Raw genomic sequence first — 23,158 nt, 5'->3', positions numbered from 1 at the left:
ACTATATGCCAAATAAAAATGATTAAACTAACATGTATGTAATATAATACATAATTTAACTTTCATTTGTTGTACTTTTCCTTTCAAACTTATTAAATCTTACATAAAATATGTTAATAATGCACATGAAACAGAAAAGAAAAGAAAAGAAAAGAAAGGTTAGTTAAGTTCAGCACTTGATTAATTGCTCAATCATCCATTACAATTGTCATTTTGAATGTTATGTAAACAATAATTTTGTATTGTTTGATAAGTATTAAACTCTACAAATGATAGAAAATGCAAGCCCTCCTTGTTAAACAGTAATAATTAAATAAACAAACAAATACTTATACTTAATAATCATCTGACTTGTGTGGTCCATTAACATAGGATATTCCACTCAGAAAGCATGTGAACATATAAATATAATGTGATATTATAATATGATATGATATCATCATATTACATACATTCATTCCTGCTTAGATATATAAATCTTTTGCATATGTCATTGACTCCTCATATGGTAGTCCTCTTTCAGCTTCTTGTAGACTTTCCTAGTGATTCGTAACCAAATCACAGTTGTAGAATCTGTCATCACCCTTTACTGCAATGAAGCCACTTCTCTCTCTTTTTTCGCACCCTCATCTCCCTGCTCAAATATATATAAAAACACTCTACAACAAGCCAAAATAACCAGCTTTTGCTCTCTGACAAACTAATATATAATATAATATATGGTTTTTATGTGCTGAGCAAGCTCTGTGCTGCACTACTTAAAGAAGAGAGTGAAAGGAAGGAGCAACAGAGAGGAAGGTAGAGATGGAGGAGGTTTTTGTTGCATTGAAACTGGTTTCAGTTGTCCTTGTGGGGGTTCTAAGCTGGGTACTCTATGTGTATGGTAGTTTGTGGTATGAGTCTCAAAAGGTGAGAAAGAGGATACTAATGCAAGGAATAAAAGGGCCTCCACCTTCTTCTTTTCTGCATGGAAATCTCCCTGATATTCAGAGAATTCAAGCTCAGGTTGCTAGCCAAGCCAAAGCTTCTGCTTCAACCTCCAACCAATCTGATCAGCTTGTGGCTCATGACTACACTGCAACCCTGTTCCCTTATTTTGAGCACTGGAGGAAACAATATGGTACTCTTCTCTTCTTCTCCTTGTACTTTGATCTCATTAATCTTAACCAATTTTTCTAGATAATATGTAAACAAATCTGGTGCTGAGGATGTTGGCCACTTTCAAATCTTCTTAAAATTTCTGCATGGTTGTAGATTTGGACCCTCTTTCAACAAATTTATTCTTTTAAAAAGAAAATAAAATAAAAACACAGTTGTTTCTTCCGTAAACTAACTTATGGACTTACACCTTCATATAATATTTTTCATGAAACCTTTTTTAAAAACTTTTACACTTTCTCTCAATCCATTTTCTCTTCTTACTCTTTCTTGCAATACGAATTCAAAACAAATGCATTCACTACTGTTTTAATGTTCATTTATTTTGTATAGAACCATTAACAATAGTTTCAAAATTTTGGAATCATGATTTTAGAGACAGGTTATTAGCTTTTGCCGAAAGTCAAGCGAAGTGCTTATTTGCCTAACTGTGCACTTCTGCTGGAGCACTAATTTTGAGAATACTTGGTGGGGCATGGGGTTCCTGTAGTTTTTGCCATTTTATCTTCTTTAATGGTGAAATAAGGTGCCAAAGGGCAAAAAACCCTGTGTTACATCTGGTGGTACTGAGTCTGATAAGTTTTTGACATGACATCAGTCTTTTTGAACATTCTTTCTTAATCTCTTTTTTTTTTTGTTGATACTTAGCAATTTGAGATTGGAATGAGATGGCAGAGAAAAAGCAGATATTTTCCTAAAGCATGCAAGATCTTGATACTTTAAAAAGTTAATAATGCATGATGGGCACCAAAAGAAGGAATATATCCTTTGCAATCTTCTTTTAACTTTTAATTAATTTAGCATGATGATCAAGCATTTTACCAAATGTTTTGAATTAACCTACATATTATTTTAGTATTTTCATTTTATTTAACTGATTTCAGTTTTTTGACCTACTGTTAGATGAAAAAAAAGCAGAAAAAGAATATATTCTTCCTTATTTCAACACTTGTAGTCTTGTCTTGCAGAAAACAAGAGGCTTCTTCACTTGCTGCTAATTGAGAATCCAAAAGTAAAATTGAATTGAAAATTAGAAAATTCTATGAAAACTTTGAAAAGGTTTTGGAAATGCTATGGGGAATCTCTCTCTCTCTCTCTCTCTCTCTCTCTCTCTCCCTTCCTTCTGTTCAAACAATTTTAAAGAACATTAGTACCAATAGTACAAAATTTCTCTCTATACGTAGCTACTCTCTTGAAATTTATTCCTAACACCAATTAATGCAAACGAAAAAGGATTAAAAATGACTTAACAAAGAAACATAGGTAATAACTTTCACCAGTGTGGGCTCTACAAGATACATTAGTATCTTATCTTGTACTGAAAAACTAAAAGACTGTTCTGCAAAGTTCATATTATGTAAATCATGCAGGCTAAGCCAACAACAAGTTGTCCACTCAAGGCAAAAATCAAGCACTACCACCCTCTATGTATTCATGTCATGTCATTAATATTTTTGAGAAAAATGGATTCATATCATACATTAACTGTATGACTAAATTTTAAATTTCATATAGCATCTAGTGCAAGCTAGGGTGACAACTACATTTGGAGTTATCAACTTTACAGCTGTTGTGTTTCCATTTGGGTACTCATATAGCAATTCTATGATTCATGTTTCCTCTTCCCTTTCTTTCTTTATTCAACAGAGTTATAGTAACATATACTTGTACAATTTCAATGAGTTTTGGTATCACCTCCTTTATCATATTTCCTTTTAATATATTATCTGTCATAGGTTAAATTTACTAAAAAAAGTATAACTCAGATAGTTCTATAGTTCCAAACAAATGTGATGTTAAGTAAATGGGGAACATGTAATGACAGGACTAACATCACTTTATACAAAATGACATGCATTATGCATTTTTTTCTAACAGTTAATGATTAGGAGACATGAATATCTGGTCTTGCAGGTTTACTTTACACTTACTCCACAGGGTGGAAGCAGCACCTGTATGTGAATCAACCGGATCTAATACGGGAATTGAATCAGAGCATCACTTTGGTTTTGGGTAAGCCTGGTTACTTAACAAACAAACTTGCACCTATGCTTGGCAATGGCATTTTGAGAGCCAATGGTAACAGTTGGGCACAGCAGAGGAAACTTGTTGCAGCTGAATTCTTCATGGACAAAGTTAAGGTATGTATAAATTTTTAATTATCTGTCAATTCCTTAACCACTACCCCTTGCTATTCACTCTTTTAGTTTTTTTTTTTTTTCCAGTTTATATTTTCAGCTAAAGGATATGATAAATTTTCAAATTGGTTCTTACAAAATTATATGAGATATCAATTCCTAGGAAACATTGATTATTTAGCTATTATAGATAAAAGATGCTTTAGTTCCTAATTCATCTGAATTAATATATTATGAATCAATCATGTGTTAGTAGAGAGAAAATGGTTGAAGGACTAAAGTATCCCTCTTCTGTACTTTTTCGGAGACCTGGAAAAAGTGTTTATAAGAGAGAGTATGTAACATTTCTTATATTTATAGTTTAGTAAATGGGGGTAAGACAGTGTTCATGACTATGTATTGCAGGGTATGGTGGACTTAATGGTAGAGTCAGCGCAGCCATTACTACTGAAATGGGAGCAAATTATTGAGAGCCAAGGAGGTGCCACAGCTGAAATTAAAGTGGATGGAGATTTCAGAGGATTATCAGCTGATGTTATTTCAAGGGTTTGCTTTGGCCATTCTTATTCCAAGGGAAAGGAAGTCTTCTCCAAGCTTAGAAGTATACAGATGGCTTTGACCAAGGATACTGGCTTCCTTTATGGCAGCAGTTTACGGTATGCCAATCTAGTATTATTCCAAAACGGATAAAATTTGTTTTAAGTCACCAATGATTTGGTTCTTCTATTTCTAAAATGTGGTAGATACTGTTCTTTTGTCATGTTAAAATGGGTTAGATACTGTTCTTTTGTCATTTCAAACAAGGGAAACCTACCAAAACCACTATTTTTATACAGTTAGAACTAAAATCAGTTTTAACCAAAATTTGAGAACTAACATGCATATGTTACCCTTTAGAATTCAACTATCTTACAATACAATTCTTCATACACTTATACCAAAAAGCATCATAGATTGTGGGATACAAATATTAGATTGCTGATTATTTTTTATCTAAAATCTACACATAACCTTAGCTTTATAGAAGCACATTAACAAGTTAGCATATAATTGTGGCCTAAAAGCTTATTTATTATTAATTAATGGCAGTGAGAAACTGAGTTTCTGGTCATATAAGAAGAATGAGATAGCAAATTTGGAGAAAGAGATAGAGTCACTGATATGGGAGTTAGTGGAGGATCGCAAGAAAGAATGCTCAGAGTCATCCTCCTCATCACAGAAGGATTTGATGCAGTTACTGTTGGAAGCAGCCTCGAGTGATAAGAGTCTGGGGAAGGACTTTTCCAAACGGTTCATTGTGGATAACTGCAAAAACATTTACTTCGCTGGCCATGAAACCACTTCTGTGGCAGCCTCCTGGTGTTTGATGCTTCTTGGTTTGCACACAGATTGGCAGACTCGTATAAGGGCTGAGGTGGCTGAACATTGCCCTAATGGTATACCAAATGCAGATTCTCTCCCTCAGTTGAAAACGGTATGCTGTTTGGTTTTGAGAAATCATATAATTAGTCTTGCATGTATCTTATGAAACTGCTCTCCATATTTGTACATATAATTTCTTAAGGGGTTAATTTCTTTTACATAAACTGTGGTCAATTTGTTAATCACATTTCTTTGTGGTTGATGGCTGCTAACAGCTGGGTATGGTGATTCAAGAAGTGATACGTTTATACCCACCAGCGTCCTTTGTGTCAAGAGAGGCATATGAAGATATCCAAATTGGACACCTGAATGTTCCTAAGGGTGCTTATCTGTGGTCTCTGATCCCAACCCTACACAGAGATCCTGAAATCTGGGGACCAGATGCTAATGAGTTTAAACCAGAAAGGTTCAGTGAGGGAGTGTCCAAGGCTTGCAAGGTTCCAACTTCTTATGCGCCATTTGGTTTGGGTACTCGCTTGTGCTTAGGAAAGAACTTTGCACTGGTGGAATTGAAGGTTTGGCTAGCCCTTATCATCTCCAGGTTTAGCTTCACTCTGTCTCCTAATTATAGGCACTCTCCAACCTATATAATGATTGTGGAACCAGAACATGGTATTGATGTTATCCTTCAGAAGAACTGACAGACTGAGAGACTATCACAGCAATAAACAACTCTGGTGAACCTGCAAGCATTTCGGTTTTCTTTTCAGATATCAGTGTTTTCTTTGTACCCACAAAACTATTGCTTTGGTTACACAAGAGTTTCTTCTGGATTTAATAATTTTCTCTAAGATGTCTGTGTATTTCCTTCTATCAATAGTGATCATGCATCAACAAATGTCACCTGCTTTTACAAATCACAAGATGTGAAGGAAAAAATATTCATCTTTTCATCAACTATAATTGTTCTCTACCTATTTTTAAATGGTATGATTATCTTTGTTCACACAGTAAAATATTAGAAAAATAGAGTGATAAAAAATAATTAATCTTGAATTGTACCTATTCTTTTATCTGTTATGATTTTTTTCATTTTAAGAAATTTATCTTACATAGAAAACACTGTAATGTGGGGACAATTCTCATTACATAATTTCAACATGGATTTGTCAGTGGTAACAAGTGTCTAATCTTCTTTCTAAGGAAAGAGTGTTATCTTATGGTTATATATCTAAACTTGTAATATGTTTTTTTCAAGTTTTTGTTAGAAGGAAGAACTTTAAGAACCTCACTTTTATAATTTTATTTTGTTTACATCTCAATTCATCTATAACCTTTATATCATAACAAAATATCCTTTTGTTTTTATGATCAAAAGTTTTTCTCAAAATCTTAAGATTTTACATCAACATGCTTTAATGAAGTTTTTTTTTTTTTTTTTATATATAAAATCCAAATCTTTCATGCTTGGAATATATATTTAACTAAATTGTAACAACAGTGACATTCATGTGTAAGATAAAAGAAATCTAAATAATTCCATAACCATTTTATATATTTTATATATAATGAAAGAGAGCAAGATATAAAATAATTATTTGAATAAATTCAAATTATGTTTATTGAAAATTGAAAGTGTTGTATAACAGAAAATAATTGAACAAAAAGATTTTAAAATATTAAGTTAATCGTATGGCAATTTTAAAACTATTTCACTTAAAGGTAAAGAGCAAGAAGTTATCTGTATAAAAATGAAGTTAAAAAATATTTTCAAAATTAAAAAACAAAATGAGTAAAAGTTATATTATGTTTCCTCATAAAACTCAGAACGCATGGGAAATGCGTACTACAAGAAATTATTTTAAAAAAAATAATTTAAAACAAAATAAAGAATTAATTAAATAGAGAAGAAATTAAAGATTGGTGTGGTGGGAATCAGAGGAGCAGATTCGGTTTCATTATCTCGCTTCAATCTTGTAGCATTGCCCAAGCACAGAGAATAAAAATGGCGGCAATGGGAGTTGCAGCACAAACTCAGTTACAGTTAGAGAAACGCGTGATAGAGGGTTTCACTTCGAGATCCATGGAATTGAAATGGGTTAGTCGAAGAAGCAGCAAAAGCGCACAGCTTGAGAAGACGAAGTATCAGTTGAGACCCCTTTTCCCAATTTACATTTCCACTGATCCACGCCACGTCGATCCTCTCCGTCTCCGGGACCTCTTCACCGATTGCAACTACTCTACCCAAAGATTTCCGACCCAACCCGGACCTGAACCCGTGGACATCCACAAGCTCCGCATTGCTCTGTCTCACAGCGCCGTGGTTGTGTCCGTCTTCTGCAACCTCCGCCACGTAAACGGCGTGGTTCCATATCACGACAATTTATCGTCTTCTTTAATCGCGGATTTCTTCACGCCGGCTTCTCCTTCACGTGATCAATTGGTCGGGTTTGGCCGAGCCGTTTCTGATTATGGCCTCACCGCTTCGATTTACGATGTCGTGGTAATAAAGAAAAAAGAAAGTGATTAAACGCTTGTTCCTAGTTAGTGAGTGAAGTGTATTGGTTAGCATGCGTTTATGACCGTGCTTGAGTCTATTGCAGGTTATTCCTTCCTTGCAGAGAATGGGAATTGGTCGGATGATAGTTAAAAAAATTGCGAGGTATGCAACACGGAACTTGTTGATGAGACCAGATCCTTCACCATGAAGTTATTGTCATGTTTTAAGTGTTGGTAGCATAGAATTTTGTCTACGTACAGGCTAAGATGCACTTGCTTTGCTTTCTGGGGAAGTTGGTTCTCACTTAAATATAAACAAACTTAATGCTGTTATCTGCATTCAATTTTGTCTTGTTATATAAAAGAGAACAATATTTTCTGAACTGATTGTAATTATATTTGTTGGAATTAGTATAACAATACTCACATTTTGAAATAACTTTAGGGAATTTTCGGAATAAGTACATTTAAGGAGGTGGGTTTAGTTGAAACTTAAATATATAGCAACAAATTTGGACGTTTGTCATTCCCTGATGACTTAATTTAGTTTTTGTAGGTTCCACAATCCTATACCATTTTTAGTATCTTTTTGCAACTTTTACTTTAATACAAGGATTTTTATGACCCACACATTCTAATTAATGTTTTATTTGGTTGTTAACAAAAAACATATGTTTCTAAGATAGAAAAATATTTTTCTATATTATGATTCAGTATTTTGTTTAAGGTCTCATAAGACTTAGTATTAAGTTAATGATCTTGTGTATGACCCCCGAACAGAGATGTCCTTGTATTAAAGCATTATGAAAATACATAGTATAGGTTAACATTAAATGTTAGTACAAATTATTAGGTAAAGCTCTGCTAGTGATTGAAAAGAATATAAAAAGAGGGGTGATGGCATAAGTAGTTATCCTTCTCCTTTTTTCTTGGTCATAGACCTGGTAGCATGATGGCCCTCTCTTTTTTTTTTGTTCAATGTAGATAGAGACATAAATCATCAAGTGCCTGAAAATGGCTTCCTCCTTTTGCAGAGTGCTTGCAAATAGAGACATATACGACATAGCAGCCCTTTGCTCAGAGAATGAAAGGTTGTTCATTGCTCTTTAGAGTTTCTAATGTTATTCCTCTGTGGATAGCACATCACGCTTTGAACTTTTTTCAGGTTATTTTTTAAGGCGTGTGGATTTGGGGACGACATTTTGAACTCCACTACCATGATGTACAGAAGAACTGTTCCATTAATAACCCAGGAAGGTAAATAAGCAGTTACTTGTTCAGGGAGAAAGCTATTGTTGATTCCATCTCTTATTGAGGGACCCAATGGCACTTCAAAAAATAGTGTAAGGGCCAAACTCCATTGTATATAAAACAGGGAGAAATGAAAGATTGTTGTCTGATTAGTTAGAGAAGAAGCTTGACATTATCATTCTATTACGTCCTTCATTCTATATGTAAATTCAACTTATAAATTGGTAAAGTTTGTAATTGCAAGAATACCCCCCTATGTTCTCAGCCTAAACGTCGGAAAAGTTGTGGCTTTTTGGAAAGAATACATTTTATTTTAGAGTAAACTGCCAAAATGATCCTAATTTAGATCTGTATCTTCGCTTCAAACCATTAAAACTTTTCTTTCTCGAACCAAATAAAAAATATTCTTTGTAAAAGACTAAAATGGTGTGACAAATGAAGATAAATTTGATAACTGATGTGTATATTTGAGAGACTAAATCGATAAAATAAACCCGTAGAGAGCTTTTGTCAAGGGGTTTGTACTCTATGGTCAATTTCTTTGTCGTGCTACGACCTTTTCCCTCTGCATAACCCATTTCTGATTGTAGCAGATTCCTATTTGCCTGTATTATACTTAGCAAGGGGGAGAAATGTTAGGCACTAGGCATGAGGGTATCCCCAAACAGAGTTTTGGTATAAAAAAGATTCAGATATCGAGGTAAGGCATCATTTGAAAAACCGCAAAAGACGTTCACTTCTTTTCCTGCGAAACCCTTATCTAAGGAGGCTTACTGTAGACAACATCGCTTCAACTTCTCGTCCTTTCATTCCTGGACTTTCTATGGGGATAATATGGGTGGAGGTTTGCTTGATATCTGCACATGGACTCCAGCATTCAACCTCACTTTGGAAGCGTCAATGGTTTGCTGTTGGGTGGATCGATATTAACAGCAAATATTGCACCAAGGTCGTTGATTCAGGGAGTGCAAATCCTGTATGGAGAACCAAGTTTGCTATTCCAGTTGAGGACTCAGCACCAAATCTCCTGGATTTGGTACTGAACGTGGAAGTTTACAGTACAGACCCCATATTCTTCATGGAAAAGCTTCATGGCTCAGCAACAGTTTTTCTCAGAGAGTTTCTTGTCGAGCAGGTAATGAATTCTGAGGTATCCAATCCCAAGCAGCAGGGAGTTGGAAGCTACCAATTACGAAAGAAGAAATCTAGCAAACCAAGAGGTTTCATCGATATTTTAATTTGTATTTCTAAGGAAAAGAATGAGCCAAATCCCCACTCAGGTACTACCTAACGTGGTAGCTGCTCTTCTACATTTACCATGTTATTTTGTTTCACATCTTTCCGAAAGCTCTTATTTTAATTTATTTATAATGCGTTGCCTAGTTTGAGAGGAAGTTAAGTTTGGAAAATTCTTGGCATTATCTGGTGCTGTAAATTTGTTCTGTAGGAAACAAGGATGGAATTTTGCTCTTAGATAATGGAGATAGTACCCAATTCAACATAGAGGGAGGAGTAAGGCAAGCATACCGTCGGAAACCTCAAGCTTCAGTCCATCAGCCAGAATATCATGTACATACAAACGTCCCAGAGTACCATTCAGAACCATTCACCACCACAAACTATTATAATCCATATCTGGGTGAAGCAAGCTACCATGAGATGGGTGAACCAAGCTACCATGAGACAGGAGAAACGAGTTACCAAGAGGTGGGTGAACCAAGCTACCATGAGACAACTGGACCAAGCTATCAGCTGCCTAGAACAATAACTCCTCCTCCACCGCCCCCACCATCAAATATTGGTTATATTCCTACCTATCTCCCAATAAATGATGGCTTGTCTCCAAGCTACACAGACATGTCAACAGCCAGGGCAGTCCCTGGTAAGAGGGTAAATGCAGGAGGTGCAATGGGGTTAGGTGCTGGAGCACTAGCTGCTGGTGCTGTAATATTTGGTGATGACTTCATGTCAGGATTTGATGTTCCTTCGGACCTAGAAATGGATCCTCCTTTCTGAACAAGATTTGATCAGCTTTAAGTAATTATATTTGGCTTCAGCCTTCTAGCAAACCCTTTATTGTCATTGTATACGGTCTCCACTTCCACATTCTTACGTGTTCCTCTGTTAGAGAAATGAAGTGTTTCATTTACAGGGCAGAAAGATCAAGTTATTTCTTACTTTGTAACTAGCAATATTTTCTTTCAGTGACAACTTTTCTCTTAGTATCTTAATATATAAATAATAGATCAGGATCTGCCCAAGATCCTATTTTATTGCATGTAAAAATAACCATTAAATTAAAAGAAAAGAGCGCAAATCAATAAATTGAACGGTTAGATCATGAGCTGCACTGTCTGAAGTTAGCCACATCCCAAAATCAAATACATAAATTAAATACCACTTGTTAAATCGTAATTCCTTTTACATCCCCGAGACATTTATGCTAGGCTTGAATCGCCAATAATTTGAACGGAGATACAGATCATTCTGGCTGGTAAACATAGAGAGGATTTGCACTATAGCAATCTACCAGTAATATAACAACATTGCGTTAAAGGTTATTGCTTATCAGCATTTTTCCAACTTCTAGAAAGAGATCATCGAGCTTGATAAATTTAATGAGTGTGCATCAATACGCCTTCAGTGAATCTTAGTCAATCTGATCAAACTGCATTTGCACCAGCCTATACAATATGAATCTTCTATGCAGAAAAAATATTGGGATGCTTTAGTAGGAATTTCAAATTGCTTGTTGTAGACATTGTTCGTTTGAATCACCGACTAAATTTCTTAGGAAGTTTTCAACAATTGAAATGAATTCCTCCACTTTTTCTTCATGGGGAAGATGGCCACATTGCTTAATTACTTTGAATGATGCTCCTGGTATGACTCGTGAAAGTCTCTCAGCATTCCACGAAGGGACTATTCGGTCAGTATCGCCAGTTACAATCAGAACTGTTTATTCAAACAACCATCACCAATTATGTTCAAGATTCAACTAATCTATCAAAAGGGTTCAGATTGCTACTGGAAGGAGTTGCATCATTTGATATGAACTCAGGAACAAGAACACAGAAACCCAATGAAATAAAAAGTAACTATAAAACAAATCAATAAATCAAAACAATGTGCTGGTTGATTTTCTCAGTTTATTAAAAATCTTTAGTGACAATGATTCACACTTAGCAGCTATATTCTCTCAACCAGCTATTCTATTCATTGCCACTAGAACCACTGCATATTGCCATTCTAGGATGTCTTCCATCTCTTATAGTTTACTATCTATTAGTAGTCAGGTATTCAAAGACAAAAGCTAACAAGTGCAGGATAAAAAAGCAAATGAAAGTGGTTATACGTAGGATTAATGACATTACCAGGACATGATATTTCGTGAAGTCTTTTAGAAAGTGGTGTCTTTGTTTTATATTCCTCATCTAGAAGCATTGCTGCAGTGTATTCCACCAATGCCCTATCCCAATCCTTAGTCCTTAAAGGCTGTATATATTGATAACAACCAGATGAGAACTAACCATTCGAGTAGGATAGAACAAAAAGGACAAAATAGGAAAATACGAAATCACATGAAATTACCCTTGTATAACCACTAAGTACATGCTCAGAGACCTGCTTTGGGTCATACCATGCACTTCGAACAGCAGCAGTACCAAACTTATCAATTGCCATTCTTACCTGAGATTCATGTGAAGAAAAGGACCATCAGTCCAACAAGTACAACTCATCACAAATTATTGACCTTGTCAATTTAAGAATTGGAGTCTAAACAAATTCAGAAGCCAAATTATGCAAAAAGAGTCATAAAACAACAAACAATCTAACCATATTTTACTTGTGTAGCTTACTATCTGTTCATCAAATTTCCATTTCAACCTACCAATTATTAAAACCAAAATTGGAGAAAAGGAATTGTATGGAATAACAACTAATGTTTTTCACTAATTCAGTGTAGTTGCATTTGAGCCAACAATTCCTTGTTAATATTTATTTTCCAAAAATTATTAAACCGAGAAGGTTGAGATAACACAATTGAATATTGGTACTGCATTACAATGAACAAGTTTATTACCAGCATTATTGCTAGGGAAGAACGAAGGATAGCTGATAAAGATTTCCTATACAACGAGTTGAGGATATCTACGGTCCACTTCATCATTTGTGTTATTGCCTCTGCAATATACTTGGTAATCTTGGACAGCATCTTGTAAAGTCCCAAAATTGGATTTTTTCTGATTGAACTGTCTTCTTTCCTTTGGTTATCATTCCTTGATTGATTTTCTTTTACAATTTTTGGTGCAGTAAGTGGGGCAAAAATTGCTGGGGCAACTAGTATCAGAGCAGCAATACGCTCAGGAGCTTCAAAATATGTATTAACTGCTACAAGTGAACCAGCTGAGTGCCTGACATGTTATTTTGGAGACATCTCATCTTCTAGAAAGGACTAATGTGCATAGGCATATGAAAATATATTTCTTTACATTGTTATTAATCCATTACCAGATATACAGCATTAAGATATGACTTAAACGGGCAGATAGGTTAAGATGAAGAACAGGAAATACAATATCAGGAGAAACATAAGTAATTTTATTTTTCCTACAGGAGACATTAGTGTATTAATTTCTGAATTCTTATACTATGACTTCATAATGGTGAAAAAGAAAAGTTGACCAATTTAAAGTACATGATTTAAAAAACGAAATTAGATTAATGCAGCAATTCATAAATGAAAGATAATCCGATGCATATCCATATGCGGGGATGCAACTTATAATCTCCCCTTTATCTGTCATGTTATAAATAGAGTGGAAGTATGCTTTACTTGCGTTGCTGAAAACTGCTTGATGCCTCAGAAAAACAAAGCCACTTGAGTATGCATTCAGAGGTAAAGCAGAAGAACGAATATAAACATACCCAATTAAAATAACCTTCTCAGCATTTAGCAATTTAATGAAATGCAGGGTAGCAAGCACGGAAAATGCCATTGAGTATGCATTCAGAGGTTTTGTGTCTTCCGTTTCTGAAGAAGGATGCTTAGACAAATTTACCCTTGATGTCAATCCAAAGGCTGGCCTATCAAAAGCAAGAACTTTTGAACCAGCAACCTCTGCCAAAGGCTTCATAACTTGTTTCCATGAAAAAACTGAAGCTCCAAACCCATGTAACAGGATCATTGGATAACCTACCTTCTTGATTTGATGAGAAACAGTGTGACTCTGGAGCATGCTTTGTGTTTGGGATTCAGTATCACATATTTTGTGGTGTATATGCACTCCATTGAACTCATAAAAACAACTGTCTGGATCAGCTAAAAGCTTTGGATCCACCAATTCCCCCTGATCTATGCCTGCAATCATTTTCTTTTTCTTTTCTGCTCCCACATCCACCAACTGCTCTGCAGATATGGGGTTCAACATTAAGCACACATGTAAGTAACTTCGCAACAATAACGACTTTTCTCCAATTAAAAAAAATAAAATTCCCAAATGAAAATTGCATCCTTTTTTTCTGTCTCTCTCTCCTAGTATGTCGTAGGAACCAAAGCAGAATGAAACTATAGAGAACGAAGAACTTATGTAGGTTTTTTCTCCGATAATTCATTGATATTTCCTCCCATCAAATAAAGAGAGAAAAAAGAGAGAAAGGGAAGCAATAGCAATTCACGGACTACAAACGAGCATTAAATAACATAAAAGAAAAATGGAAAACAGAAATGAAGACACGGAAAAGTTGAAGATAAACTATACCGGAATATTCAGCTCCTGAACCGCTCAGTGATGGAGCTGAAGAAGCAGAAACAACGAATCGTTTGTTGTGAGTAGCATAGTTCGGAGATATTAGAGAAGAAGTGTGCTTGTGTGTATATAAAAAGGTAGAATTTTTGCCATGAGATATATAGAGAGTAGGAGAAGGGGTAAGAAAACTCAGTTCCCCACAAAATAGTATTGCCCTCATCGTCTCACTCCAATATCTTAAACCTCTGTCAGCTTTTTTTAAAGTTGGATCGAGTTTCAGCTTTATGGTTTTCAACGGATAGAAAGCAACTACCAGCAGTACTGAAATAAGTAAAGAACAGTGCACTTAAACCACTAAGGTTTTAGCCACAAACATTCTTAAATTACAGATATTTTAGGGAAATTGCTCGAGATATATGATTTCTTTATCACATCTAACTTAGTTCTTTTTTGGAGTCAATATCATGCACTTATAAATAGATACATGTGGTAATTTATCGTCTTTTATAATAGGAATCCCCTTGTTTTCTGATTTTTGGGATGATTACATCTGTTTCTGATATGTTGATCTCTGATTAAATTATAGCATGACGTTTAAATAATAAAAAGCTACTTTCTTATTTTTTATTTACTTCAATTATGAAATAAAAGGGAGAGTTTGTAACTGTGTATTTCCCGACCCAATTTTTTTCCTGTTTAGGTTCGTAGCTTTTACCTGAAATATTTCTCTGGTAAATCAAAGACAACAGAGAGAAATGGAGGCACTATTGTGCAGAAAACTGGGTGATCCAACGGTGAGTTTGGAAGACAACGATAGCCCAATAGTTTTGTCAAAGAATCACCCAATTCCCCAACTCGATTCTCCCACCGCTGTAAGAGTCAGAATCAAAGCCACAAGCTTGAACTTCGCCAATTACTTGCAGATTTTGGGTAAGTATCAAGAGAAACCCTCTTTGCCCTTCATCCCAGGCTCCGATTTTTCCGGCTACGTCGACGCCGTTGGCCCCAAAGTTTCGAACTTCCGAGTCGGGGACCCCGTTTGTTCCTTCGCCGGACTCGGCTCATTCGCTCAGTTCATCGTCGTGGACGAGTCCCAGTTGTGAGCTTCTACTCCTACTACCTTTTAATGTTGGGTTTTGGAGTTTTATTTTGTAAAGTTGTTGGCTTTGAAGGTTTCGGGTGCCCCAAGGTTGCGATCTTGTTGCTGCTGGAGCACTTGCTGTGGCTTTTGGCACTTCCCATGTAGCACTCGTTCACAGGGCCCAATTGGCCTCTGGTCAAGTATATATGCTATGCTTTGAATTTGATTCACTTGTTGCTGTTTATGTATAATACTTATTGTTCTGTCTCTTTGTGGTTAAATGAGTTATGGAACTGTGTTGCAGGTGTTGTTGGTTTTGGGTGCAGCTGGAGGTGTGGGCCTTGCTGCTGTGCAAATTGGAAAAGCTTGTGGGGCCATTGTCATTGCTGTGGCTAGGTAGTGACTTTTGTTTTCTACTTTTTGATATATGGATTGCATATGGTGGTGGAATGGCATGATGGCTAAGGTCCTTATTTGATATCGTCGAGAGAATTATGGTGGATAGAAATAGAAAAGACGACTAAAAGTTGCTAGAAATGAAGTGTAGATTATAAGTCTGAAGAATTGGTTGAATAAAATCTTGATCAAACACATTACTTCTGTGGGCGATTATTTCTTGTTCTTCCTCTAATTACCTTCTATTGTCTAGCACTTGTAGTTTTCTCTATTATCAATTCTGTTTGTGTGGTAGAAGTGCTACAGGGAATTTGTGTGGTGAAAGTAAAATTCAGTAATCACGATTTCTACAAAGTATGAGGTTGGAAATTCACTGGTTTGGGTGGCTTTGGGTTGTGGCAGTTAAAGATGCGTGCTCTTCTGTTCAACAAACGCGATTGTTCTAAGCGTAAGTGATTAGGTGTTAAGGCAAGTTTAGAAAGAGAAGACAACTGCAGGACTCTGGACTAAGCTTGAGAGCTTGTATAAGACCAAGTCCTTGGTGAATTGTCTGTATCTGAAGCAAGTGTTGAACTCATATAAGATGAGGCAATTAGTAAACAACTGGATGACTTCAACAAGTTGATCCTTGATTTGGAGAACACTGATGTGCAGAATGATGATGAGGATTACGCAATGCTATTGTTGTGTTCATTGCCTAAGATGCATGAGCACTCCTAGTAAATCTTGCTGTATAGAAGAGAGACTCTCTATTTTGAGGAGGTTCAAGCTACTCTTAACTCGAAGAAGCTAATCAAGAAGTTTGAAGATAAGGCGTCTGGTGTTGGAGATGGCCTTGTAGCAAGGTGTAAATAGTCTACCTGTGATAATAGGGGAGGTAGAAGGAGGTCAAAGTCAAGGTTGAAGAATGGTAGAAATACACCGTCTGTTAGATTTTACCATAGATAGAAGGAAAGACACACCAAAAGGTTCTGTCTGGATAGGTAGAAGAAGGCTACCTCGATAGATTGTCTAGGTTTGGTAAGCGGTCTAATGGATTGTGTGCATTTGGTGAAACAGCTCTAGTGGAAGATGATTATGAATCATTAGAGGTCCTAATGGTGTCAAGCAGTACTGATGATTGTGAGTGGATAATGGACTCTTGATGTCCATTTCATATGAACCTCCAACCGTCTTTGGTTCTAAGAGTTTACACAACTTGAAAGAGACTAAATTCTTGGTGACAACAAGTCTTGTAAGATAACTGGTGTGGGAACTATTGGGTTCCGTGTGCATGATGGAACTAAGAGAATGCTTGAGGAAGTTAGGTCTGTACCTAGCTTGAACAGTAAGCTAACTGGGAGTTGTAACAATTGAGTTGTTCTGAGAAGAGTTTCCTGATAGAGAAACTTTTGAGTTGTAATCTCTGTGTTATAGTAAATTCTCCTGTAGGTGTAGGTTGAAGTTCATTAACACTCCAACCGAACAATGTTACTTTTGTGTGTGATTCTTTCTTGTTCTTCCTCTTATTACCTTCTATAGTCTATCACTTGTAGTTTACTTTGTTGTCAATTCTATTTGTGTGGTAGATGCTCTTTAGTGAATTTATGAGCTACTTCCATAGTAATAGGTGTTAGAATGATGTAGATATAGTAATGGATGATATTAGAATCGCGTAATGTGATTGAGTTATTAACCTAAAATAGGATAATGAATATTCTGTAATTATGTTCTCTCCCTTATAGATTGAATAGCTTTGTTGTGGTCTCAACACCAAATTCATGGTATGTCTTCGTTTCTTTCTTCTTAACATGGTATTAAGATCCTCACGAGAAGGGAACCCTAATCCATACATGTGGGTCACTACTCATGTTGCATCTATCTGAAAGGTAGGTAGGGAATTTGAACTACCTTACTGTTATCTACCCGGATATCTCAAACGATATGCAAGTCTAGTAAGTGAGTTCCTTAACTCTCCATTTAAGGAACATCATGATGCGGTGACTCATATTGTTCGAGACATCAAACAAGCTCTGTCTTTTGTTTGAAGCCAAAGGATATACTCAAGTTGTGGAGTATTCCAATGAAGACTGGGCGGGCTTCCCCACCAATGGAAGATCCACCTTTGATTTTTGCATATTTGTCAGAGCTGACCTTGTTTCTTTGGAAAGAAAGGAGCAAAAAGTTGTAGTCAGTCAAGTGTGAAGGCAGAATATTGGGCTATGGATGTGGCAGTCATGTTTATACGACCCAAATAATTGTTTCAAGAATGTTTGGGGAGATTACACACTTATCAATTATATGTTGATAATCAGGTTGCCATAGATATTGCCTCAAATCTAGTATTCCATGAAAGGATGAAGAATATTGTAGTTGATTCTCACTTTGTCAGGAGAGAAAGTCATGTGCGGGGAAATATCTGCTACCTTTGTCAACTCTCATGATCAACTGGTATATATATTTTCTAAGTCACTAAGGGGTCATCAAATAAACTACACGTGTAACAAGCTTGGTAAATATAACCTATGTGCTTCAGCTTGAGAAAGAGTGATAAAATTATGTAGATATGCGAGAATCAGTCGATGCTATTAGCATCTATTATATTGATTTCATATTTATGTTGTCAGCTTAGAATAGGATAACTGAATGCCTGTATTTATGTGGTCAAAATACAAAAAATTGATTGTATGCCTTCTTGATATCTCTCTTCTCAACAAAAGGTATTTAGGGAAAGAAAAACAACGAAGAGATGAAGAGAGATAGATATTAGTAGAAATAGATGAGATATTATACAATGAATTCCATTATTTTTAAAGTTATTTTCACTTTATTTTTCTTCATTCAAACCGTCCAGCTTGTTTCTAATCACCTTTCCCCTAATTCTCACCTATAAAATACACCTTAAATGTGTCTTTGGATGAATCTTTGTAGCACTCATTCAGAATGAGTTAATTCTGTTCCTGTTTGGTTGATCATTGAAGATCCACACTTGTCCCATAATTTATGTCAAAAAGTCTGTTATGTAACTGAACTCTCAACGCCCACAATAAACCAAAAGAATGGAATTTCTTTTATTGATGGTGATAGAATTATCTGAATAAACAAAAGTAAACAATAATTGGAAGCATAACCTCCTTCATTACTTGGGAGCATAACCTCCCTCACAAGACGGTAGCCGTTTGTCAACAAACTCAACAATTCAAAGCATACCCTTAACCTTAGACTCTAGCTTTATTTATACTATATAATATTTCCCACCCATCTCATACTAAATATCTCTCTAGAATGTATCTATGTTTAATATAAATATCCCTATATTTAATGTAAATATTCCCCCGTATAATTCCTAACATATATCATTAATTATAAATATCTTATATTGTATATTTCCCTTAAATATATATTTATTCACTCTAATTATCTTATACTGAATATTCTCCTCAAATACAGCCCCTTTTACTATAATTAGTTCTTGCTCATCCTAACCGCTTTGACAGTTAGGATGGTAGCTCTTCAACCATTTGGCCTGATAGCTTCCCGTATTCCTCCGTTCGGCCTGGTCGCTCCCCATTGTACACCGTTCAACTTACTTGCTCCCCGCCTTCCACCGTTCGGCCCGATTGCTTCCCGTTCTCCACCGTTCAGCTATCGTTTGGCCTTTATGGTCAATATCGTTTGGCCTCACTTTCCTCCTACCTTTCTTCTCCTTCTTATATACTTTCTAACCCTTATCATTAACTCCCACCTTACACCGTAACAAAGTCAATCTTAGAGAAAAGACATAGGACCAAGGGATCCATATCTGAACATGCTTGATGGGAATCCGAACACAATAGTTGGTTAAAATTGATTTTGAAGTGATAGACGTTTGTGTTTGGATGTGTCTAGTCTAAAAAGAAGTTAGTCGTAAATCTAGTGTAAAAATGCTTTATCAAAGCAAAAGTTCCTTAAAATGAAGATCAACTTTGGACATAGAATCAATTTTTTCATGCAGGGATCAAACATACGAATATTTAACTCGAATCATATTAGCTGATATTTATTGTGATTTCGGATGATCAAACATTTAATAGTTATCCCCACCTACTAGTGAGTTGCGTCTTTTTTGTTTTGTGGTCTGTTATCAGGGGAGCTGAAAAGGTGCAACTTTTGAAATCTATTGGTGTTGATCATGTGGTGGACTTGGGTAATGAAAATTTAACAGAGAGTGTGAGGAAGTTCCTCCAGACTAGAAGGCTTAAGGGGGTTGATGTCCTGTATGACCCGGTTGGAGGTAAACTCACTAAAGAATCTTTGCGGCTTCTAAAATGGGGAGCTAACATTCTCATAATTGGGTTTGCAAGTGGTGAAGTTCCCGTCATCCCTGTTAACGTAGCTCTTGTTAAGGTACGGTGAAAGTTAAGTTTCAGACCATGAATTTGTCGTGTCTAACCTAATTTGCTTGATCACTAAATTGTGTTATGCTTTGTTGCTTCATCTGGTCATGGTTTATTCACATGAACTTTCAATTTGTAATCACACTGTGCAATACACAAATTTGAAATTTGAATTTAATCACATTGTACTTGACAATTGGCTGCCAAATTGATTTAAATTCAATCTCTTATTTCCATTCTTTGTTGTTGTTATGAATGCTGTTTGGTTTTAGCAAACCAAAAGGCATCCCAACTTGGGTTCTCAAATAAATGTCCTAATTACATGCACCAGACCATTGCATAAATACAATTTGTGCATTACTCGTAGCTCTCTGCTTCCTTGTGATTTAATAATCTTTTAGTTAGCTTGCAAATACCTTGATCACCATTATCATCATGTAGCATAATTTTATATATAGATTATTTGCATGTATAATGAGAATGCTCCATCTGGCTTGGTATGTTGCACAATATTGGGCACTGATTGAGTCTCCCCACCTCCTTTTTGATGGGGAAAAATATTTCTATGAAATTCAAGAAATTGGCTGTTATACTTTATAGTATAACCCTACAAAAAGGTGTGCTGTGTGTGTGTGTGTATATATATATATATATATATATATATATATATATATATATATATATTGTCATAGTTTTGAAACTCAACCAGATTCACCAGTCCCACTTGACTAGGAATTGACCTGGTGGCTGGTTCGTTGACTCGAAAAGACTGGACATTTTCATAATCAGTTAAACTGCCCAAAACCAGTTTGAACTTCAAGACAATTTTTTTTTAATTTTTAAAATATAATCTATAATATCTCTGATATGAATAAAGATGCAGTTAATGTACAGTTGTACTATACTAAAGTTGATTAAATCACTACCACACTCTTTATGGCTGCCTTATCCAAAGAAAAAACACTCTTTAAGTCTGAAAATACTATATAAATACCAACATCAAACTGAACTAATAAGAACTTTGGATCTTTATACTTATTCCTTGGGTTTTGCTTCCTACATTACATATTTACATTAATTCTGCAGTAGATGGTATAAATTGTTGGTTATGATTGCTTTTATTTAAAACTATTATACCAGAATTGGACAGTGCATGGCCTTTACTGGGGTAGCTATAAGATACACCGCCCAGGTGTTCTTGAAGATTCTGTGAAGGAGCTATTGTCTTGGTTGGCAAGAGGCTTGATTTCCATCCATATTTCTCACTCATACCCCCCGTCAGAGGTCAGCAATTTCTTTGTTAAAACATTTCTACTAATTTGTGTCTCTTTCATTTTTCTCTAATTCTGTAAACATTCTGAGACTTTATTTTAAAGGGATTTTACTACTGTTTTAACCGAAGGAAGTATTTTTCTTTTTAGATATTTCACTTTTACTATATATAAAATCAGCATGTTTGGTGGCCATATTCCGTCAAAGGTGAATTCAGTTTAACCTTCGTCATGGAGTGGCAATGGTTGTCATCTGTCCATCACCATTGTTGTTTGAGCGCTGGCTTAATGCTTACCCTTTCTCACTGAAGTTGTTATATTGTCATTTAGTATAAGTATTCAAAAAGAGACTCCGTCACTGGGTCATTTAGTTTAAGGTTAAGTCTATATAAAAAAAAGCATTGAGCATTGAACTATCTTTTAATTAGTTTTGGTGCCTTTTTCTCTGTTATTCACTATGTTGTAGTTTAGACTTGATTAACGTGCTAATTGGGTGATTATGCGACACAAATTACACTGTCATTGCTTCACAATTAAATCATTTCCATACGTTGGTTGAATTTATCAGTTATATATATTTTCATGGGAAAGGTATACAAGTTTACAAATCTGTATCATTTTCCTATTTACTCATCTCCTTGATTCATAGATTTTCAATGCAATCTGTTGTTAACAAATGCTTATCTTTGCAGGCCAACTTTGCCTTTTCTGCCATGAAAGATAGGAAAGTTATTGGGAAGGTAATGATTGTTTTCGATGAGAAACATACAAGATCTAAGCTGTGACCTTACTAAAATTATGCTATATTGTTGAATAATTTGTTCTGGGAACGCAAGGTTTGAAGGTTTAAAGCAACCAAGATATGCTAGTACAAGTAAACGAACTAAAAGGAGCAATAATTGCCAAAATTTTATGCAAAAAATATTACCTTGAAGCCCCCACATTATTATGTAAAATCTTTACTTTAGTACTGCGTACTTGAAATTTTCTGTACAATGTTTCAAAGCGGTTTACTTATTGATAAATAGAGATTTACATTTAGTTCTTTGATTCAGAAACTTAGGTATTACCGGTTCTTTTATTCGTTTTATGCAGTAATTGGTTCGTCTTGCAAAATTTGTCTAGTAATCACTCTCTATGCATCTCATTATCTTGTTATGGCTGCCATATCCTACTAATAACATGGTATAATTTGTATATAAGAATAGCATGGTGATGGTAAGATTTTAGTAACATGATCAAACCTCAGAATCCTAAAGATTCAAGATTCCTTTTTTATCTTACACGGGCCAATACAATTCTTACGAATCGCTCCTTTAGAGATTACAAGCTATGGTGGCAACTGATTTTGGAACATCATCATCTAGTTGTTTTACTGAAAAAAAAAATGGTATTATGTTAATTTTTTTTTATTCATTTACTTAATATTTGTTTGTGGGAATTTAAACTTACAATCTATTCCTCTTAGTCTTTTATTTTTACCACCAAATAAAGTTCTATTTATTAAATTATAGTTGAAGTGAAGATTGTTTATACAAGAGATAATTACACTACTATTTTTACCACCAAATCAACCTTTATGTACTAAATTGAGTTATAGTTGAAGGGAAGATTGTACATACAAGAGATAATTACTTAAGCAACCGTCTTTAACCAAAGAAATAAATGATCAGAGGAACACCTCAAGATTGAACTACAGAAAAATAAAATTGTTAGGGATAACGTGATATAAAGAATTAAAAAAGTAACCTGCCACAGTTAAAACCAAGTAAATCATACAAAAAAAAGTTATAACTCTAATTAATTGCATAATTAGATATGAGGCTCCTATATTATAAAAAATGTGGTTCTCTTGTTTTATCGGTTGTGTTGATTTCTTCCAAAGCAACTATTTCTC

At 35.2% G+C, this 23,158-nt stretch overlaps 5 protein-coding genes across 11 annotated transcripts; 4 read left to right on the top strand and 1 right to left on the bottom strand.

The window, feature by feature from the left end:
• The first annotated feature begins 486 nt into the window (after positions 1–486).
• LOC106779093 (cytochrome P450 714A1) lies at positions 487–5,633 on the top strand. Its single transcript, XM_014667134.2, has 5 exons — positions 487–1,120; positions 3,073–3,299; positions 3,702–3,952; positions 4,386–4,770; positions 4,934–5,633. The coding sequence occupies exons 1-5, from the start codon at positions 805–807 to the stop codon at positions 5,357–5,359; spliced, it is 1,605 nt and encodes a 534-aa protein (XP_014522620.1). The 5' UTR covers positions 487–804; the 3' UTR covers positions 5,360–5,633.
• Positions 5,634–6,552: 919 nt separating this feature from the next.
• Positions 6,553–9,098, top strand: LOC106779073 (uncharacterized N-acetyltransferase ycf52). Its single transcript, XM_014667108.2, has 5 exons — positions 6,553–7,161; positions 7,262–7,320; positions 8,192–8,248; positions 8,323–8,414; positions 9,002–9,098. Exons 1-5 carry the CDS (start codon positions 6,664–6,666, stop codon positions 9,052–9,054), a joined length of 759 nt encoding a protein of 252 aa, XP_014522594.2. The 5' UTR covers positions 6,553–6,663; the 3' UTR covers positions 9,055–9,098.
• On the top strand, positions 9,003–10,452 carry LOC106779072. The gene is made up of 3 exons (XM_022776427.1): positions 9,003–9,108; positions 9,188–9,688; positions 9,856–10,452. The coding sequence occupies exons 2-3, from the start codon at positions 9,232–9,234 to the stop codon at positions 10,422–10,424; spliced, it is 1,026 nt and encodes a 341-aa protein (XP_022632148.1). The 5' UTR covers positions 9,003–9,108; positions 9,188–9,231; the 3' UTR covers positions 10,425–10,452.
• LOC106779086 (2-hydroxy-6-oxononadienedioate/2-hydroxy-6-oxononatrienedioate hydrolase) lies at positions 10,341–14,983 on the bottom strand. 5 transcript variants are annotated; one of them, XM_022776416.1, is made up of 6 exons: positions 14,171–14,410; positions 13,338–13,818; positions 12,493–12,823; positions 12,000–12,098; positions 11,783–11,903; positions 10,341–10,529 (listed from the first exon to the last, which is right to left on the bottom strand). In XM_022776416.1, exons 1-6 carry the CDS (start codon positions 14,376–14,378, stop codon positions 10,462–10,464), a joined length of 1,308 nt encoding a protein of 435 aa, XP_022632137.1. In that variant the 5' UTR covers positions 14,379–14,410; the 3' UTR covers positions 10,341–10,461. The 5 variants fall into 5 exon arrangements, with proteins under 5 accessions (XP_022632137.1, XP_014522607.1, XP_014522610.1 ...); XM_014667121.2 differs by lacking the exons at positions 10,341–10,529; positions 14,171–14,410 and adding exons at positions 10,791–11,363; positions 14,874–14,983; XM_014667124.2 differs by lacking the exons at positions 10,341–10,529; positions 14,171–14,410 and adding exons at positions 10,791–11,363; positions 14,874–14,982 and having other exon boundaries at positions 13,338–13,813.
• Positions 14,417–22,323, top strand: LOC106779087 (quinone oxidoreductase-like protein 2 homolog). Of its 3 annotated transcripts, none has more exons than XM_022776426.1 (7): positions 14,417–14,517; positions 14,859–15,257; positions 15,331–15,439; positions 15,544–15,635; positions 19,742–20,000; positions 21,131–21,274; positions 21,954–22,323. In XM_022776426.1, exons 2-7 carry the CDS (start codon positions 14,914–14,916, stop codon positions 22,044–22,046), a joined length of 1,041 nt encoding a protein of 346 aa, XP_022632147.1. In that variant the 5' UTR covers positions 14,417–14,517; positions 14,859–14,913; the 3' UTR covers positions 22,047–22,323. The 3 variants fall into 3 exon arrangements, with proteins under 3 accessions (XP_022632147.1, XP_022632146.1, XP_014522611.1); XM_022776425.1 differs by lacking the exon at positions 14,417–14,517 and adding an exon at positions 14,533–14,647; XM_014667125.2 differs by lacking the exon at positions 14,417–14,517 and having other exon boundaries at positions 14,713–15,257.
• The last annotated feature ends 835 nt before the right edge of the window (positions 22,324–23,158 follow it).

Source organism: Vigna radiata, unplaced genomic scaffold (assembly GCF_000741045.1).
Source record: "Vigna radiata var. radiata cultivar VC1973A unplaced genomic scaffold, Vradiata_ver6 scaffold_239, whole genome shotgun sequence".
NCBI lineage: Eukaryota > Viridiplantae > Streptophyta > Magnoliopsida > Fabales > Fabaceae > Vigna > Vigna radiata.
This window is presented reverse-complemented; position numbering and strand designations above follow the sequence as displayed.

Coding starts and splice junctions, on each gene's coding strand:
- LOC106779087 (XM_022776426.1), top strand. CDS start 14,914: ATGGAGGCACTATTGTGCAGAAAACTGGGTGATCCAACGGTGAGTTTG. Junction 15,636..19,741: donor ATTGTCATTGCTGTGGCTAG/GTAGTGACTTTT, acceptor GTCTGTTATCAG/GGGAGCTGAAAAGGTGCAAC. Junction 21,275..21,953: donor ACTCATACCCCCCGTCAGAG/GTCAGCAATTTC, acceptor TTATCTTTGCAG/GCCAACTTTGCCTTTTCTGC.
- LOC106779072 (XM_022776427.1), top strand. CDS start 9,232: ATGGGGATAATATGGGTGGAGGTTTGCTTGATATCTGCACATGGACTC. Junction 9,689..9,855: donor TGAGCCAAATCCCCACTCAG/GTACTACCTAAC, acceptor TTTGTTCTGTAG/GAAACAAGGATGGAATTTTG.
- LOC106779073 (XM_014667108.2), top strand. CDS start 6,664: ATGGCGGCAATGGGAGTTGCAGCACAAACTCAGTTACAGTTAGAGAAA. Junction 7,321..8,191: donor ATAGTTAAAAAAATTGCGAG/GTATGCAACACG, acceptor CTCCTTTTGCAG/AGTGCTTGCAAATAGAGACA. Junction 8,415..9,001: donor TCCATTAATAACCCAGGAAG/GTAAATAAGCAG, acceptor TGATTGTAGCAG/ATTCCTATTTGCCTGTATTA.
- LOC106779093 (XM_014667134.2), top strand. CDS start 805: ATGGAGGAGGTTTTTGTTGCATTGAAACTGGTTTCAGTTGTCCTTGTG. Junction 3,953..4,385: donor CTTTATGGCAGCAGTTTACG/GTATGCCAATCT, acceptor AATTAATGGCAG/TGAGAAACTGAGTTTCTGGT. Junction 4,771..4,933: donor CTCTCCCTCAGTTGAAAACG/GTATGCTGTTTG, acceptor GGCTGCTAACAG/CTGGGTATGGTGATTCAAGA.
- LOC106779086 (XM_014667120.2), bottom strand. CDS start 14,378: ATGAGGGCAATACTATTTTGTGGGGAACTGAGTTTTCTTACCCCTTCT. Junction 13,819..14,170: donor TTCAGGAGCTGAATATTCCG/GTATAGTTTATC, acceptor CCATATCTGCAG/AGCAGTTGGTGGATGTGGGA. Junction 11,904..11,999: donor TACTTAGTGGTTATACAAGG/GTAATTTCATGT, acceptor CAATATATACAG/CCTTTAAGGACTAAGGATTG.